Source organism: Pelodiscus sinensis, chromosome 22, assembly GCF_052426305.1.
Source record: "Pelodiscus sinensis isolate ZL-2025 chromosome 22, ASM5242630v1, whole genome shotgun sequence".
Lineage (NCBI taxonomy): Eukaryota > Metazoa > Chordata > Testudines > Trionychidae > Pelodiscus > Pelodiscus sinensis.
This window is the reverse complement of record NC_143073.1, coordinates 2,671,215-2,688,835: the sequence shown is the minus strand read 5'-3', so window position 1 is coordinate 2,688,835 and position 17,621 is coordinate 2,671,215. Positions and strand designations below refer to the sequence as shown.

At 70.5% G+C, this 17,621-nt stretch overlaps 1 protein-coding gene across 3 annotated transcripts; it reads right to left on the bottom strand.

Moving 5' to 3' along the window:
- Positions 1-843: 843 nt before the first annotated feature.
- IL6R (interleukin 6 receptor) lies at positions 844-13,634 on the bottom strand. Of its 3 annotated transcripts, none has more exons than XM_089772575.1 (10): positions 13,487-13,634; positions 10,443-10,691; positions 8,531-8,657; positions 7,412-7,593; positions 7,142-7,302; positions 5,717-5,861; positions 5,592-5,635; positions 4,557-4,638; positions 4,178-4,280; positions 844-3,464 (listed from the first exon to the last, which is right to left on the bottom strand). In XM_089772575.1, exons 1-10 carry the CDS (start codon positions 13,557-13,559, stop codon positions 3,236-3,238), a joined length of 1,395 nt encoding a protein of 464 aa, XP_089628701.1. In that variant the 5' UTR covers positions 13,560-13,634; the 3' UTR covers positions 844-3,235. The 3 variants fall into 3 exon arrangements, with proteins under 3 accessions (XP_089628701.1, XP_089628702.1, XP_089628703.1); XM_089772576.1 differs by having other exon boundaries at positions 8,531-8,654; XM_089772577.1 differs by lacking the exon at positions 4,557-4,638.
- Positions 13,635-17,621: the final 3,987 nt, after the last annotated feature.

The following is a 17,621-nucleotide window of genomic DNA, read 5'->3' as shown; positions in this document are numbered from 1 at the left end:
CCAGCCTTGCAGGGCAGGGTCTGTCCCGGTTGGGGGGGTGGGAGCTGCTGCGTGTTGGGTTTGGGCCCCGGCGGCCGTGCGGGCTCAGGCCTGGGGGGGAGGCCGGCCCCAGCAGGGAGACCCGGGAGCGGGCTGGGGAGGAGGCGGGCGGGAGGGGGCAGCGTTTTGGAGCCGTGCCCGCTGGAGGCATTTCTGCCTGCCCGAGGGGCGTCCGGCACCCTCGTGGGAAGGGCCTTTTCCTCCCCCCTTTCGGAGCCCAGGGGGTCCGTGCCCCGTGCCCGGAGAGCCAGCCGGCCGTGTGCCCCACCCCAACCCCCCACAGGCTCCGGGCATGGGAATGAGCCGCTGGTGGGGGGGCTGCGACTGCCCTGGGGCGCTGGGCGAGGCTCTGCCAGGCCCCCCCCCCCCGCTTCGCTGACGTCGGGGGATTGCCAGCAGCGCCCCCCCCAGCACTGGGGCACCCCACCCCTGCAGCCTCGGCGGGTGGGACGATGCTGCCGCCGTGTGCCCAGGGCTCTGCATGGCAGGGCAGACGCCAGCCTTAGCCCTTATTTGCATATGCTAATGAGCCACTGCCTGTTGGAGTGGGGCCTGTGCCAGGCAAGGCACCAACACCGAGGGGGAGGGGGGGGAGGAGAGGCATGTTAGCTCTGCAGCCAGCACAAGCCCTGAGCCCCACCGCCCCCGGGCCAAGCCTGCTATTAGAATGCCCCCCCCCCATACTAAGGCTCAGACTTGAGGCTGCCGTCGATGGGAGCCCATCACCCCGGCTGCTGGTCTGGGCAGGTTCTGCCCGTGGGGCCAGGCTGTTGCCCCAGCAGATTTTCATGGACAGCTGTGAACTTGGGGGGCCGGGTCTGGCCCGAGGCTCACGGGGCAATAAAGCGTCACTCCAAGGCAGCGGTTGGCCCAGTTTCTGTCCCGGGGCCGACGGGCCGGGTGCTGGCGCCGACTTCACCGGGGGAGGCGGCTGCAGCTTTGCCAGGCGGGGGGGTCAAGCCCCAGCACGGGGAGTTCAGTGCCAGCCCCCCAGGAAATCTGTCCCGCCTTTTCGGGGCTGCTGCGGCTGGGCGGGGCTTAGTCAGTTTCCTGCCTTCACCCCTGCGCCGGGACCGTGGGGGCTGCCAGAGGGCGGAGGCACAGCCCATCCTGCCGCTGCCTGGGCCGGACCAGGCCCGTGCGTCACCAGCCAATCGGGTGCAAGCTCAGGAGCCGGACCCTGCACCCCCCCATCCGCAGGCGGATGCGATTCAGCCGGCCAGTGGGGTGGAAGGTTTATTGCTTCTCCGAGATACAGCGCGGCCCGGGGGAGATGTTAGCTCAGACACCGGGCGCCAGCAGCCTTCTGCCTCTTGGGGGAGGGCTCACGGGCCCTGAACCCCCCTTTCCTGCTCCCAGACTGCTCACTCCCCCAGACAGCCCCACCTCCTCCGGGGCCCAGATGCTATCTGCTGTCCCCTGGGCCCCAGGGGGTGAGAGACTGCATGTACTTCCCCAGTGAGTCACACCCAGCCTCCCCCACCGCATGCAGCGAGTGCTGCAGGACCTGGGGAAACTGAGGCACGCACACACCCAGCATCACTACAGAGCGGCATAGGCCCGCAGGCTCACCTGGAACCTCACAACACAAACGGTGAACACAACCCCTGAGCCAGCAGGATTACAAAAGTAGACAGCCCCCCCCCACTACGTCACCCCCCCGTCCCCCCCCCCACACACACACGCGCGCGACAAGGCCAGAGAGCAGCTGCGGCCCGGTTGGCACAAGGGCTCAGGGGCCTGAGAACATGGCCCATGCTGAGCAGCAGGGGTTGGAAGCAGCCCCGGGGGGTCCTAGGGCCTTGGCTCCTGCACCGGGCCCACGGGCACCGGCTCACCTGTGTCAGCTGCCAGCTGCTCTGGGCGCCACGGGGAAGGGGCTGACTCAAACCCAGAGGTGCTGACAGCAGCAGGGACTTTCGGGACAGGCCAGGGCGCTTCCTCCCTGCACCGCCCGGGGTGGGGACTGCCCCGGCGCTCGGCTCTGGCAGCGCATTCGAAACCCTGAGCCTGCCCCAGCACCCACAGCCTGGGCCCGGCTCCCGCCCTGAGCCCAGCCTGCTCGTGTGTGCCCCTGGGCCCTGCTGCCTGCCCCGCCCCCAGCCACTCATCCCAGCCCCCCGAGACACATCTGCATCCGGCGCAGTGTTTTCTAAGCCAGGGCCAGCCCCAAAGGGGAACTGGGTCTCCCCGGGGCCGGGGGAGAGACCGGCCTCCTGGCCCTGCGGTTTCCTGCAGCGCCCGGCCCCACGCACACCAGCTGCAGCTGCCATTTTTCTTAAGTGTTACAAAACAAATGGCCAGGAGGACTGGGCCCCCCATGAATCCCCCTGCGAGACCCCCCCAATGCATCCCCTCCCCCGCATCAGCCTCACACAGAGCAGAAACCATGGATTGGCCAGTGGCAGACACCCCGTGTCCGGCACAAAACCCCTTTACACAAACCCCACTCTGGGGGGGGCGAGATGCGACCCCCAGCGCTGCCCTCCCACGTGCAGCTGCTGCGGGGGGGGCTGGGAGGCAGGAGCCCTGGGCTCGGTCAGAGAGGGCGCTTGGACCTGCTCGGAGCCGCCCCCCCCCTCCCACCACGTCCATTCCCATGGCTCAGGCGCTGCGGGTGTCCGGGTGCTGCTGGCTCAGGCGCTGCGGGTGCCTGGGTGCTGCTGGCTCAGGCGCTGCGGGTGTCTGGGTGCTGCTGGCTCAGGCGCTGCGGGTGTCTGGGTGCTGCTGGCTCAGGCGCTGCGGGTGTCCGGGTGCTGCTGGCTCAGGCGCTGCGGGTGTCCGGGTGCTGCTGGCTCAGGCGCTGCCGGCCCTCAGCCCAGCATGGAGCTGACTTCCCGGGGCGAGCAGCAGCCCAATGCCCTGTAAGTGCCCCTCAGGGCCACGCCAGCCCTTGCCACGTTCTGCGGGAAGGAGGCCCCTTGGCATCACTTGGGGCGCTGGCCTCACGAGGCAGGCTGGGAAACGCTGGCCAGACGCTGGCTCCGGTAGCCGGGCAGAGGAGCCCGAGGTGCCCGGTGCGAGTTTCAGCCCCAAGGGGCAGCCCGGGGCAGGGCGGCCAGCGGGCGCGGGGCCGTCCCTTCCGGGAGGACAGGGCCCATCTGGCTGCGTCCGGCACAGGCAGAGGTCGCGCTATGGTTCACGGCCGGGCTCCCGCCTCGGCGCCCGCTGCGCGGCCGGCACGGCTGTGGCCCAGCTACTGGGGGACGAGGAGATAGTCCATGTTGGTGACGTCAAAGGGGCCGAAGTCCTGGCTGCCAGGGGAGCCCGGGCAGCCGCTGCTGCCTGGCGACGCCGGCGGGGAGAGGAGCGGGGCCTCGCTCAGCGGGGACGTGGGGCTCGGGGGTGCCAGGGGCACCAGGGCGTGATGGACCCCGCTGGCCTTGCCCTGGCCCAGGGGGCCCCTCCTCCATTTCTTCCTGTACCTGGAACAGAGCGTGGAAGGGGCAGAGGGGTTGGCACTCGGGCAAGCGCTGGCAGGGCAGGGTGCTCAGTGCCCCACTGTCCCCGGGTCCACAGCGTGGCTGCCCGAGCCACCCCATGCCCGGCCTATGGCTCTCCCCAGGGGCAAAGCCCCACTGAGCCTCCACCTGGCGTGGCTGGTGACACGGGCGTTGGGGGCGCCCCCGGGGTGGGCAGCAAGCGCAGGCGGCGCTGACTGGGAGAGCGGCACCGGGCGACCCCCCGCTGCCTGAGCCCCCTGCCGCAGGGGGGGGGGGAAGTCCCTCGCAGCCGGGGGGGGGGGGGGGGAGTCGTGCTGGGCCCCCCCGGGCGCCGTGCCAGGGCTGGGCACCGCAACACGCGATGAGGCAGGAGCCGATGCTGCCGGACTGCAGGGAACAGCCGGGGGGGCTCCAGGGTGCCCGACCGCGCCCCTTTGGCGGAAGGACCTAGACCCAGGCCTGCAGGGGCCGAGGGAGGGCCCCCGGCTTCAGCAATTGGGGGGCATGTGACCCCATTGCCCCCCAGGAGCTCCTGTTGCTGCCGACTGTCCTTGGCACCGTGGCCAGGTCCCACAGGCCAGCGCGCGTCCCGCCCTGGCACCGGTGCCGTGTCCCGTTGGCGCAGGAACAGCGCCTGGCACCGGCCTCCTGCCCCCCCCCCCCGCGCCCCCCCAGCCCAGGGCGGCGCCTCTCACCTGACCAGGATGCCCGCGAGCAGGGCGATTCCCAGGAGCAGGCTCCCGCCGGTGACCAGGAACGTGGACAGGGGCACGGCGGAGCCATCGCCATCCGCGGGACCTGCAGCCCGAGGGGAGACGAGCGCTGTAACCCAACCCCCCCGCCTTGCCCACTTGGCGGGGTGGGGGGCTGGCGCAGGGCAGAGACCGGGCACCGCTGCAAGGGGCGGGGAGCCCCCGAGAACAACGCAGCATCGTGGGCACGAGCCCCCCTGGGTGCCAGTTGCCACGGCTGCCCGGTGGCAGGGGTGGGGCCTCCAAGATGGCAGCTGGGCCCAGGGTGGCCCTGGCTGTCCTAGGCCTGGCAGGAGAGTGTGGGGGGGGCCGTGCTCCTCACCAGTCTCGCCCTCCGTGCTGCTGCCGAGGCACCCCAGGGGGGCCGTGAACGTCTCGCCGTAGAATTCATAATCCGAGGGGAACTGGGAGGACAGACCGGGGGGGGGGGGGGGGGTCTTAGCAACAGAGCCCAAGGGTCCTCCCAGTTCCGCATGTCCCCCCCTCCCCCAGCCCCGCCTGCGACACCCCCCCACGCGGCATGTCCCCCCCTCCCCCAGCCCCGCCTGCGACACCCCCCCACGCGGCATGTCCCCCTCCCCTCCCCCAGCCCCGCCTGCGACACCCCCCCACGCGCGTGGCATGTCCCCCTCCCCTCCCCCAGCCCCGCCTGCGACACCCCCCCCCCCAGCCCCGCGCGCGGCATGTCCCCAGCCCCGCCTGCGACACCCCCCCCCCAGCCCCGCCGCCCCAGCGCCCCCCTGCATGTCCCCCTCCCCTCCCCCAGCCCCGCCTGCGACACCCCCCCACGCGGCATGTCCCCCCCTCCCCCAGCCCCGCCTGCGACACCCCCCCCACGCGGCATGTCCCCCTCCCCTCCCCCAGCCCCACCTGCGACACCCCCCCACGCGCGGCATGTCCCCCTCCCCTCCCCCAGCCCTGCCTGCGACACCCCCCCACGGGGCATATCCCCCTCCCCTCCCCCAGCCCCGCCTGCGACACCCCCCACGCGCGGCATGTCCCCCTCCCCTCCCCCAGCCCTGCCTGCGACCCCCCCCACGGGGCATATCCCCCTCCCCCCCAGCCCCCCTCCGCCAGCCCCCTCCCCTGCCTGCGACACCCCCACGCGGGCATGTCCCCCTCCCCCCGACCCACCTGCAACACCCCCCCATGCGCGGCATGTCCCCCCCCCCAGCCCTGCCTGCGACACCCCCCCACGCGGCATGTCCCCCTCCCCTCTGCCAGCCCTGCCTGCGACACCCCCACGCGCGGCATGTCCTCCCCCTCCCCCAGCCCCGCCTGTGACACCCCCCCGCATGGCATGTCCCCCTCCCCTCCGCCAGAGCGCAGAGCCCCTGGCCGGACGGGCCCGCCTTACCTGCGAGCCGTAAGCATCTGTCTGCAGCTGGACGTCGCTGGGATCTGCAAGCCGAGGAGAGGAGCCGTGAGGGACCAGGCCTGGGAGTCGAGGGGGCAGACGACCCCCCCCGCCCACCCCCCTACCTGCCCACGGGGTGCCCACGGCCTCCTGGCTCCACTCGCTCCACGAGCCGTGTCCGAACTCCTCCAGCGCCCGCACCTGCACCCTGTGCCGCGCGCCCTGCCAGGCGTCGTGGAGCACCAGGGACACGTCCCTCAGCTGGTCCACCTGGCAGCGAGAGGCAGCGTGAAACCCGCCCCGGCCCCTCCCGGGGAGCCCAGGGGCCGGCGAGCGGCTGGGACCAGCCTGCCCGACTCTCTCCGGGTCAGCCGGGCAGCGCCCAGGGAAGAGCCCGGCCGCGCCTGGGCAGTGGGGCGCTATTTGGAACTTCTACAGCCCCTCCCCCAGCAACTAGAGCCAGGCCCAACTGATTTCGGGGGACACAGGATGACAACAGGGTTGGGGGTGCGGGGCAAAGGCTGGAACCGAGGGAGCCGGACGGGGACACCGGGCAGAGAGCCCCGGCCAGCGCCCACGGCTCCGCCAAGCTGTCGGTGGAGCCGCCCAGAGGAACTCGGCCTGGACTCGTGACCCAGGGGAGGAACGGAAATCGGCCCCCGGGCAGCGCCCACGGCTGGTTTTACAGATGGCGGCTTTCGCCAGGGCCGGGGGGGGGGGACGAGGGCTCGTGACTTCGTGGGGCACGGATGGGGCGGGCGCAAATAAACAAGTGAGGGGAAAGGCGCAGCCAGAACGGGAGGTTCCGGAGGCGCCGGAATAGGGGCGACCCCCTGGCGCATTCTAGGTAGGCGTGCGCCAGGTTTCCCCTCCGCCGCAGAGGGGCAGGCGTCCGGGAGGGGTGAACCGCGCCAGGTACACGCCCGTGCTCACGGCTCCCGCCTGACGGCCCCGACGGGCCGCGGGATTAAGATGGAGGACGCACTGGTCCATCGGGGTTCCCCACCCTCTACTGCATGGGTTCTCAAACTGGGGGGGAAGTGAAGAAACTCCGGGGGGGCACGAGGCGACCCAGCCCCCCCCCAGTCAATTCCCCCCCTACGTTTTGCTGCTATTTTTGTTTTTCAGCCCGTTAGGTTTTTTTTTTTTTTGGCTTAACAAGTTTTGTTGCTGGGGGGGGGGGGCGTGATGCCGAAAAGTTTGGGAACCGCGGCTCTATGGGTCTGAGATAGTCCCGCCGCGCGGTGTCGGGGCGGGACACGGGGGGAGGAAACGCAGCCTGGGAGCACGAGCGTGTCCAGATGTTTCCTAGGCGCGGTTCGAAAACAGACCAGCTGCAAATCTGGCAGCCGGCTGGGAGCCCAGGGGTGGGGAGGCCCGCGGAACAGGGGCCCCATAGCAAGGGCCGGAGGGCTGGCAGTGAGGGGGGCGGGGCGTACCACCGCCCCATTCCCAACGCTCCGGCGCTAGGGCCCTAGGAGGCGCCTCTGAGGCCTGGGCACCGCTGGCGGGCAGCCTTGCTCTGGGGCAGCCCCGGGGCGGGCGCTCACCTCCGTGTAGCTGTGGGCGCGCTCGGCCCGGTAGCGGACCTGGAAGTGCAGCCGGTAGAAGCGGGGGTCCCAGGAGGGCGGGTACGTCCAGGCGACACGCAGCTTCTGGGGGGCGCGCTCCACCGGCTCCACCCGCACGCTCCACGGGGGGTCCGGCTTCACTGCCGGAGAGAGGGGCAGGTGGGTCCGGGGCAGCGGGATGGGGGAGCCCCGGGCTGGGCAGGCCAGCAGGGGCGCCCCGGGGAGGGCAGGGGGCAGAGGGGCACGTACAGACCCGGTTGGCCGAGATGACCTGGTCCTTGCTGGTCGCGCTCCCCGCCCCGTTGCGGACGCTCACGGACACCAGCAGCAAAGTGTCGTCCTCGCTGGGCGGCACCCGGAGCCTGCAGGTGAATTTCTCCGCCTTGGGGAAGTAGCGGCACTGCTGCTCCGTGGCGTTGTCCCCGCTGAGCCTGGAGGGAGGGGGGCCATGGCTCAGGCCTGGGCCCTGCTGCCATCCCCGGGGCCCCCACCATGGCCCCGAGACCCAGCGGGAGCACCCCAGGGTCCCCGCCACGGCCCCGAGACCCAGCGGGAGCACCCCAGGGCCCTTGCCACGGCCCCGAGACCCAGCGGGAGCACCCCAGGGCCCCCGCCACGGCCCCGAGACCCAGTGGGAGCACCCCAGGGCCCCCGCCACGGCCCCAAGACCCAGCGGGAGCACCCCAGGGCCCCCGCCACGGCCCCAAGACCCAGCAGCAGCACCCCAGGGCCCCCGCCACGGCCACAAGACCTAGTGGGAGCACCCCAGGGCCCTCGCCACGGCCCCGAGACCCAGCGGGAGCACCCCAGGGCCCCCGCCACGGCCACAAGACCCAGTGGGAGCAGCCCAGGGCCCTCGCCACGGCCCCGAGACCCAGCGGGAGCACCCCAGGGCCCCCGCCACGGCCACAAGACCCAGCGGCAGCACCCCAGGGCCCTCGCCACGGCCCCAAGACCCAGCGGCAGCACCCCAGGGCCCCCGCCACGGCCACAAGACCCAGTGGGAGCAGCCCAGGGCCCTCGCCACGGCCCCGAGACCCAGCGGGAGCACCCCAGGGCCCCCGCCACGGCCCCGAGACCCAGCGGGAGCACCCCAGGGCCCTCGCCACGGCCCCAAGACCCAGCGGGAGCACCCCAGGGCCCTGCAAAGCTCCCGAGAGCTGCTCCCAGCATCGCCCCGGCCAGCGGCTGAGCTAAGGGCTGGGCGGGAGCCACTCAGCCCTGCTGGGAGCGTGACCAAGGCGGGGGCCTGGGAGCCGGCACAGGGCTTCCCGCAGGCCCCTAGCGCTGCCCAGAGCCAAATCCCAAGCTAACCCCACGGCCGGGGGACCCAGGCAGGGCTGCCCCCCCCCCCCCCGGGCCTCTCACCACTTCTTCACCCACAGCACCGCCCTGGTCCGGGGCGACGGCCTCCGCTGGGGCTGCCACTCGCACAGGACGTCCTTGGCGGGGCTCCTGCGCGCGCAGGAGAAGCTGGGCGGCTCCGGCGGCTCTGCTGGCAGACACAGCGGCCGTGAGGGGAGCCCCAGAGCGGGAGCAGGGCTAGGCCGGCAGAGCCGGGCCGGGGCAGTCGGGGAGCGTGATGGGGGGGCTGGCCACTCGCCAGTCGCTAGGCTTGGGCTATGGGTGACCCCCGGCCTGTGTGAGCACTGCCCAGCAGGGGGCGCCCCTGAGCTCCAGCTCACCTGAACACAGGTAGGGTGTGGCTACCTGGGGGAGGTGCGCTCCGTGGTTTGGGGAGAAGGGTTTTTGGCTGGGGAAACACGAAGGCGAGGTCTCCGCTCGCGGCTTCTCGCGCAAGAGCCCGCAGAGCGTCCACACGGCCCGCCGGCTCTTGCGCCAGGACACGTCCAGTCCGGCGCGGGAAGAGAGGGCGCCTTGCGCAAGAGCGACGCTCCTTTCCAACAGGCACCAGGCCTCTCGCGCAAGAGGGCAGCGCGGACGCTCGGCAGGGATGTCTTGCGCAAGAAACCCCTCTGGCTAAAACGGCCGGCGGCGCCTTCTTGCGCAAGAGCGTCCACACGGCCATGGGGGCTCTTGCGCAAAAGCCCAGCGCGCACGCGGCCGTGTGGACGTGTTCTTGCACAACAAGCCACGAGTGTAGACATAGCCGAAGAGAAGAGACTAAGCCGAGTGCTGGGGGTTCTGGGGGCCTGTGGGCCCCGCCCCAAGGGGTCTAGGGCAGCCAGCCCCCTCACTTCGATGCCCACCTAGAACCCGGGCCGGGCGGCACCTCGCAGAAGCAATAACCCCCCCCATTCGCCTGGCTGGCGGAGTCTCATCTTGCTGCAGACGGGGTGCAGGGTCGGGGGTTGCAACGGCGCGTCGGGGGCCCCCCGATCCTGCACCCCCGGAGCAGCCAGAACAGACCCCGCCGGCCAGTAGAACGGGGGGTCATCGCTCCTCCGGGTACAGCCCAGCACAGACGGGACGTGGCTCCAGGAGTCAGGGCCGGGATGCCCAGGATCCTTTCCCCCCCCAGCCCCTTAGCTAGGCCGTTTCCTTCATGGTTCCCAGCCAGCAATTGCCCCTTCCCCCGAAACCTGGTGTCCGTCTCTGCCTCCCTCCCTTTGTCTCTCCCCCTGGAAGAGCCTTGTTCTCTGCTTGGCTGGGCCAATCCACACGTGGGTGAGTCCGTGGGAATCACACAGCCCAGCACGGGGGACACCCGGGTTACAGAGCAGGCAGCCCCCCACTACGGCCCAGGGGATCCCCAACGTGCTGTCACAGGGAGCCAGCCGGGCACGGCCCAGCACCTTACCCTGCGTGACATAGTGGGGGTGCCGTTACAGTCACTGCTGTAGGAGTGTGGGTGTACCTCAGTCTCTGCAGGGGGAGGGAGGCCAGGCATGACTCATGGGGAAGCGTGTCAGTGTCTCACCTCCTGGGGACCAGGAAGATTCACCTTGGGTCTGGGAGCAGGACAATGCGGGAGGGGGAGGGGGTTGCTTTAGTCTTGGTTGGGGGAAGCATGAAGGGTGCAGACTAAGGCGAGTACGGGGGGCAGGGGGGCAGGGGGCTGGGAACCCCTTTTCCCCAGAGAACTGCCTGCTCCTGGCTCCTGTGTCCGCATCGCGCCCGCGCTGCCCTGTGTCTCGGAGAAGCAATAACCCTGCGGACAGGGGTGCAGGGTCGGGGGTTCCCGGCGCGTCATCACACCATGGTACAGCTGGCAGCGCGCCAGCCTGGCATGGCCCCAGCCCCAGCATCCCGCAGGCAGGGCCCCGCAGTCCAAGCGCTTTTGGACCGGACCCCCCCTCCCCCCCGGAGCCGGACTCACCTTCCACCAGCAGCCGCAGCGACTGCACCAGGCAGCCGTCCGCATAGCAGCTGTACCGGCCCGAGTCGTTGAGCTGCACCCGGAGCAGCAGCAGGCTGCCCCCCGGCCCCGCCGGCCTGACATGCTCCCTGCTCCCCGCCTGGCTCTCCAGCCTCCAGCTCACGGCGCCACTGGGCTCCGGCCGCCCCGGCGGGCAGTGCAGGGTGACGTTCCCTCCCACGGGGCTCAGCACCGTGTCAGGCAGCAGGGCTGCAGGGGAGGGAGCAGCGTTAGTGCCCAGGGAAAGAAGTGTGGTCTAGTGGTTAGAGCCACTGACTCCCTGTCTGACCGCAGGCAAAGACCTCTCTTGTGCCTCAGTTTCCCCTTCTGTGCCAGCGGGATTGCCCCCCGCCCCGGGCGCCAGAAGCTGGCCACGGGGGAAGGGCAGGCTCTTGCTGGCTGCCACAGGCCACGGAGGCGACGACCCTCCATCTCACCACCAGCTGCCCCCTTGCCCGCTCCTAGGAAACGGCTCCGGAGGGCTCCCTGGCGGGAAGAGACAGCCTGTGTCAATATTTGCCGCAGGGCACAAGGCTGAGTGAGCATCAGGCTGGCCGAGCCGTGTCTTCCCCCTGGGGCCCCAGCATGCCCCCCTCCCCAGCCCCGGAGCCGGCGCCACGGTGCAGCCAGCAGGGGCCGTGCGTTCATGGGGACACAGGCCCCCCAACGCCCCGGCCCGGGGCTGCGTGACAGCCGATGCCCAGCAGCAAGGAGCGGGCCGGGGTGTCCAGGACTCCTGGGGCGCGGGGAGCCCCTGCAGAGCCTAGAGCCAGGGCCCAGCCACCCAGCCGCAGGGCTGCCAAGGGTTACCCCTCCCGGCCACGCCGAGGGCCCGGGTTGGGTGCAAGTCGCTGGGGCGGGATTTGGGGTTGGCTCAGCTGGGCAGTGGCTGGGCCAGGGGGTGGGGAAGGGGGGAGGGAGACACAGGCCGCCCCCCAGGCCCTGCAACCCGCAAATGTCAATAACAAAAGGCAGGGCTCAGGTTTCCAGCGCCCTTTGCCCGCTCGGCCCTGCTGGGAACAGCCAGCTCCCCCTGCCCCTTACGCAACTGCCCAGGGCTCTCAGCTGCCTGCTAATCCCCGGGGGCCCGGCGCCCGCCCCCACGGTCGACAGCCAGGGGAGCTGGGCCCCCTCTCGGGCTGCAGCCCCCCGGCCCAGGGAAAGGGTGTGACTTGGCGCCCCGGCAGGGAGGCAACGCCCCCTCCTCCCCAAGCTGATAGGGCACCCCCCTCGTGGGGACCAGGCCCTGGAGCGCCCCCCGACTCGAGGTGGGTTCCCGCAGGGCCTGGTTGGTCCCATGGCTCCCAGCGCCCCCACGATGCACCTTGGACCAGCGCCCCGGTGCCAGGCTGGTACTCAGGCCAGCTGGGCTCAGTTCCCCCTCTCTCACAGGGGCAGCCTTGGCCCCCCCCAGGCCTCAGCGCCCCAACGTCCCCACTGGGGGAACCGTCCTGCCTCCCTGGGCTCCGTAGGCAGAGCTGCTGCAAGGCTGTACAGCACCTGGCGCCGGGGCCTTGAGGCCGGGCCCAGGGTCTGGGGGAAACACCAGACTTGTCCTTTCCCACCCCCTGGTTTGGCCCTTACGGCCCCCGGGCTCAGAGGTGACACACGGGGCCGCAGGCAGCTCAGAGCCCAGCCAGCCCCAGAGCCGGGTGCCCAGCCTGGCCCATGCCCGGGGGACCCGGCACCGGCGGCGCAGCCCTCGCAGGCCGTGGCGCGTCCCCTTGGCGCTGGGAAGTTTCACTTCCTGGGGCTGGCAGGCAGGACGCCTGGGCTCCCTCCCCGGCTCTGTCCGCGCCCCAGAGCCGGCCACCCTGCGGGGAGCCAGGCCCGGCCCGATTCCCCCAGCCCCACGGGCCCCTGCTGCCCTGGCACCCCTGCGCCCACAGCCAGACCGGAGCAGGGGCACGGGGAGGCCACAGGCAGGACCCCAGCTCCCCCCCAGATGTGGGAAGCGGGGGGCACCGGCCCCACCATCAGGGGGCGCCCAAGGGCAGGGGGTGACAGCAGGGGGCGCCGGGCCAGCCTCAGAGCTCTGTGTGCTCCCCAGACCCCTGTCTGCCTGCTGCTGGGGGGGGGGAGCTTGCGGTTTGGGGGGGGCAGGGGAAAACAGCCGCTGCCTGCATGCCCTGGGCTCCAGACCGGTGCCTGGGCCCCCCCCCCCCCTGCAGCTTGGGAGTCCCGCGACCAGGCAGGGAGCTCCTGGGGAACAGCCCCCCCAGCCCAGGGACTCTCGGCCCTGCGCGGCCCCCTGGGGACCAGCCCTTCCCTAGAGCCCCGGGCTCCCCCCCAGCTCCCGCTCAGCCCAGGGACCCCCTGGCCAGGAAGGGGCAGGAGCCGCGGCGGGTGGAAGTGGGGGGGGTCCTAGGGGGAGTTCGCCAGGCCGAGGTGGGGGGAGGGGCTGGGGGGCAAGGGAACCGGGAGTAAATAAATCTCAGCTCAGGCTGAAAACACGGCGCGGCCGGTCCCCGGCGCCTGGCTAGCCTGCTCTAACCGCCAGGCCCCACTGCCCCCGCCCCCGCCCCGGGGGGAGCCCAGGGGTCCCGGCCCCCAGCTAGCCTGCTCTAACCGCCAGGCCCCACTGCCCCCGCCCCCGCCCCGGGGGGAGCCCAGGGGTCCCGGCCCCCAGCTAGCCTGCTCTAACCGCCAGGCCCCACTGCCCCCCGCCCCGCCGCCCCCGCCCCGGGGGGAGCCCAGGGGTCCCGGCGCCCAGCTAGCCTGCTCTAACCGCCAGGCCCCACTGCCCCCGCCCCCGCCCCCGCCCCGGGGGAGCCCAGGGGTCCCGGCGCCCAGCTAGCCTGCTCTAACCGCCAGGCCCCACTGCCCCCGCCCCCGCCCCCGCCCCGGGGGGAGCCCAGGGGTCCCGGCCCCCAGCTAGCCTGCTCTAACCGCCAGGCCCCACTGCCCCCGCCCCGGGGAGAGCCAGGGGGTCCCGCTCCCTCCCGCGGGGGCCCCCCAGGAATCCGGCCCGGAGCCAGGGGAGAGCCCGATGTCCCCGCACGCACCTGGCGGCGGGCAGGGCCCCAGCCCCGCGGCGAGCAGCAGGCAGAGCAGCCCGGCGGCCCGCAGCGCCCACATGCTGCTGCGTCCCCCGGGCGGGCATCCCGGCCTGGGCTCGCCCCCGCGCCCGCCCCGCCCCGCCCCGCCGGGGCTTCCCGCGGCACGTGGCGAGCGGGGGGGGGGCAGGAAACATTTGAGGAACTGGGGGGAGGCGATTGGGAAAGGGGCGATTGAGCAAGCGGGGGCGGGCGGGGCGGGGGGCACCTGCGGGAAGGCCCCGACTGCGCCCCCCCCTCCCCCGGGCTGAAGTGTCAAGGCGCCGGGGACCGGGACTCCTGGGTCCTAGCCGGGTGTGGGGAGTGGGGACTAGTGGTTAGAGCAGGGGGCCGGGACTCCTGGGTTGTACCGGGGAGGGGAGTGGGGACTAGTGGTTAGAGCAGGGGGCCGGGACTCCTGGGTTGTACCGGGGAGGGGAGTGGGGACTAGTGGTTAGAGCAGGGGGCCGGGACTCCTGGGTTGTACCGGGGGAGGGGAGTGGGGACTAGTGGTTAGAGCAGGGGGCCGGGACTCCTGGGTTGTACCGGGGAGGGGAGCGGGGACTAGTGGTTAGAGCAGGGGGCTTGGGGCTGCGACTCCTGGGTTGTACCGGGGAGGGGAGTGGGGACTAGTGGTTAGAGCAGGGGGCCGGGACTCCTGGGTTGTACCGGGGAGGGGAGTGGGGACTAGTGGTTAGAGCAGGGGGCCGGGACTCCTGGGTTGTACCGGGGAGGGGAGTGGGGACTAGTGGTTAGAGCAGGGGACCGGGACTCCTGGGTTGTACCGGGGGAGGGGAGTGGGGACTAGTGGTTAGAGCAGGGGACCGGGACTCCTGGGTTGTACCGGGGGAGGGGAGTGGGGACTAGTGGTTAGAGCAGGGGGCCGGGACTCCTGGGTTGTACCGGGGGAGGGGAATGGGGACTAGTGGTTAGAGCAGGGGGCCGGGACTCCTGGGTTGTACCGGGGGAGGGGAGCGGGGACTAGTGGTTAGAGCAGGGGGCCGGGACTCCTGGGTTGTACCGGGGGAGGGGAGTGGGGACTAGTGGTTAGAGCAGGGGGCCGGGACTCCTGGGTTGTACCGGGCAGGGGAGTGGGGACTAGTGGTTCGAACAGGGGGCTTGGGGCTGCGACTCCGGAGTTCTGCTCAGGGAGGGGGGCTGGTGGTGGGAGCTGGGTCCCTGGGAGGAGGGGTGCAGCCCCCCGGCTGGGAAGGGCGTGGGTCGAATGCTGGCAGACTGCCGGTGCTGGTGGAGGGTGATGGGTGGATCCCGGGGAGCCGGACTCCAGTCCACCCTGGGGCATGGCTCTGCCCTGGCACCCTGCCCGGCCCCACCAGAACCGGGACCGGGACTCGCCGTGAGCCAGAGCAGCCCTGGGCATAGGAGCCAGCTCCCGCCCTGCCCGGGGAGGGGCTACTGTGTGTGCCAGCGCAGGGGGCATGGAGACCTGGCCTGCCCCAGCTCCCGCCCCGGCAGTGCAATTAACCCCCTCCTGCCTGGCTCAGGGTGTGTGAGCGACATGGGGCCTGCCCCCCAGCCTGGAGCAGGAAGGGGCTACCGGCCAGAGCCACAGAGACCCCCCAGCAGCTAGTCCTGTGAGCAAGTGTCATGGCCTGTGCCATGGGAGAGTGGGTGGCCCTGCAGTGGCAGGGGAATGACACGAGACACCCCCAATAATCCCGGCCAGGGAGCCGCCTCTCTGGTGCACCCGACTGGCCCCTGGCTTGGCTCCTGGGGGCTGGGGGTTGCTTTCCCCATTACTGACACCAGCAGTGCAGGAAGGTTTTGGAGTGTACAATAAAGTGCATGAACGCCTGGCCTCGGGAGCCGGGCGAGAGATCCCCGTGTCGGGGGTGCACACGCAGGGATGTGCACGTGCCTGTCAGCGTGTGCACGCACAAAGCAACACCCCACTGCTCTGAGCACCTGGGCGGGGGCAGGGAAAGAGGCAACAGGCGGCGAGAGGTGCAGCTCTGAGCAGGGCGCCGGGGGGCTCTCCCGGGTAGTGACGTATCGGAAAGCAGGCGGTCGCTTAGGGCGCCGAGTTAAATGGGGTGCAATGGGGCACCAAACCTTGAGGGCTTTGGAGGGGGGCGCCGATTGCCTGCTTCACCTAGGGCGCCACTTGCTGGCAGCTCGTCTAGGGCCGCCCCTGGGCTCAGAGTTGCGGAAACTTCTGCTCTTTTAACAAAACCTGAAGTTTGGGGCTTGACCCGAGCTGCCAGATTCCCCCAGGGTCCGAGTTTAAAAGCCAGGCCAAGTCTCCCCTGGGCGTGGCGGTCGATTTTGGCTTCCTTGGTTGATTTTCCTAACCCATGAGTCTACCCCATGTGCTGGCACGTCGGGGGGCCCCGACCCTGCACCCCTCATTCCTGACTCCCTGCCAGCCAGCGGAGCAGGGTTATTGGGTCTCAGACACGTTACCACAGGAGACGGGGCAGAGCCTTATTCCTCTTAGGGGGAAGGGTTCACGGGCCCCTGCATCCCCCGCTCCTGCACTTAGTCTGTTCTCCTGCTTCCCCCAGCCCAGACTGACCCAGCTCCCAGGCCTGCACCCCAGCCACACAGCCCGGAGAGAACAGTGGGTTACAAGACACACAGCGCCCCCCCCCCCAGCCTGTTCCGTGGAGCTGAAGGGCTGTTGTCCATTTCGGTACCCCAGCTGTTCACGGAGGAGTCACGCTAAATTCAACCTGGCACGGTTGACTTCCGGGAGTGCAGACGCAGCGCTGGGAAAGTGGGTGTTCTTGGCCTCCAGGAGATATCCCACAAGTGCCCACTGTGGCCGCTCTGCCCAGGACTTTCAGCTCTACCGCTCGCCAGCAACAGTCCATCTCATTTTTTTCCATCCATGTGCAGATTACATTTTGTTCTGTGCACCGAGGCATGGGCAGATGTGTACCACCAGGAGAAACACGAGCTGCCGGCAGTGGAATCGCTGCTAATCAGCCGGGTGACACTGGAATGTCTCCTAAGTGGCCGCACAAGCGTTCTGCTTACAGGCACCACTGCTCGCCGGGAGAACAGGAAAAGCCCCTGGAAAATGGGAATGTCATTTCCTGTGCTGCCAGTGCGAGCTGCCCTCAGAGCCATGCGCCCCCCGGGTCACAGACGAGCACTGGCCTGGAGGGTGCAGGGGACCCCGCAGATCTCTGTGCCAAGACCGCCCAGGCAGGGAGGAGAGAGGACACGCCAGGGATGCCCGGCAGTGCTGAGGAAAATCAAGGCGCTGAGGCAGCTGTACCAGAAGACAAAGGAAGCCGTTCCTGTGAGCGGCCGCATGCGGGGACCTGACCCGTTCCCAAGCTCGTCCCTGGATTCTTCCCAGGACGCTCCGGGGGCAGCCTCTTCCGCAGGGTGGAGGACAGCATGGATGAGGAAGAGCAGGCCAGCGGGCAACCGAGGTCCCCGAGAGTCAAGTACTTGGTATCACTTGGGAGCCGATCCCCCTCCCAGGATCTCTCTCAGCCGGGCCCTGATCCCGGAGACGGCACCTCCGGCGAGTTTGCGATTCTGGTCTTGCTACAGGTAGGTTAAGCCAAGGCAAGCCGGTGGGATTAGTGGACGCTCTGCTTCCCAGCGGGGCTGCCCCAGAACAACTGGGTAACGGGCTGGCGCCGAAGCGGGAACCCTTCCTGCACATCCCCACGACGCTCTCCCAGAGGAACCCTTTGATCCCTCACACAAGGTTTCCTTGTCCACCCTCCACGCCCAGCCGGCAGCGCAATTCGAAGACTCGTCTCTCGCATGGCAACCCGGATGAAGCAGGGGAGTTATTGGCCGATGCCTCTGCAAAGTCTCCGTTTGTTCATCCCCGATGAAGCACGGCCTGAGCCCTTGTCCCGCCGCCTCACCTGGACCCGCCCCCCACCTGCAGACTCGAGCCCCGGCCTGCCCCGTACCACGCCTGCCGCCAGACCGAGCCCAGCTGCTCCCCGAAGATCTCTGCAGAGCACCCACTGCAGAGTGGGGGCGCAAAAGTGTAACCGTGGCCTTGTGCAGAACACGCCCCTATTGCCTCTGGGCAGAGCTGCCGCTGTGCTAAGAGAATAGGTTCCACGCTCATCCGTGTATCCGCCGGCAAGTCTGCCCTTCAATTTCGTGG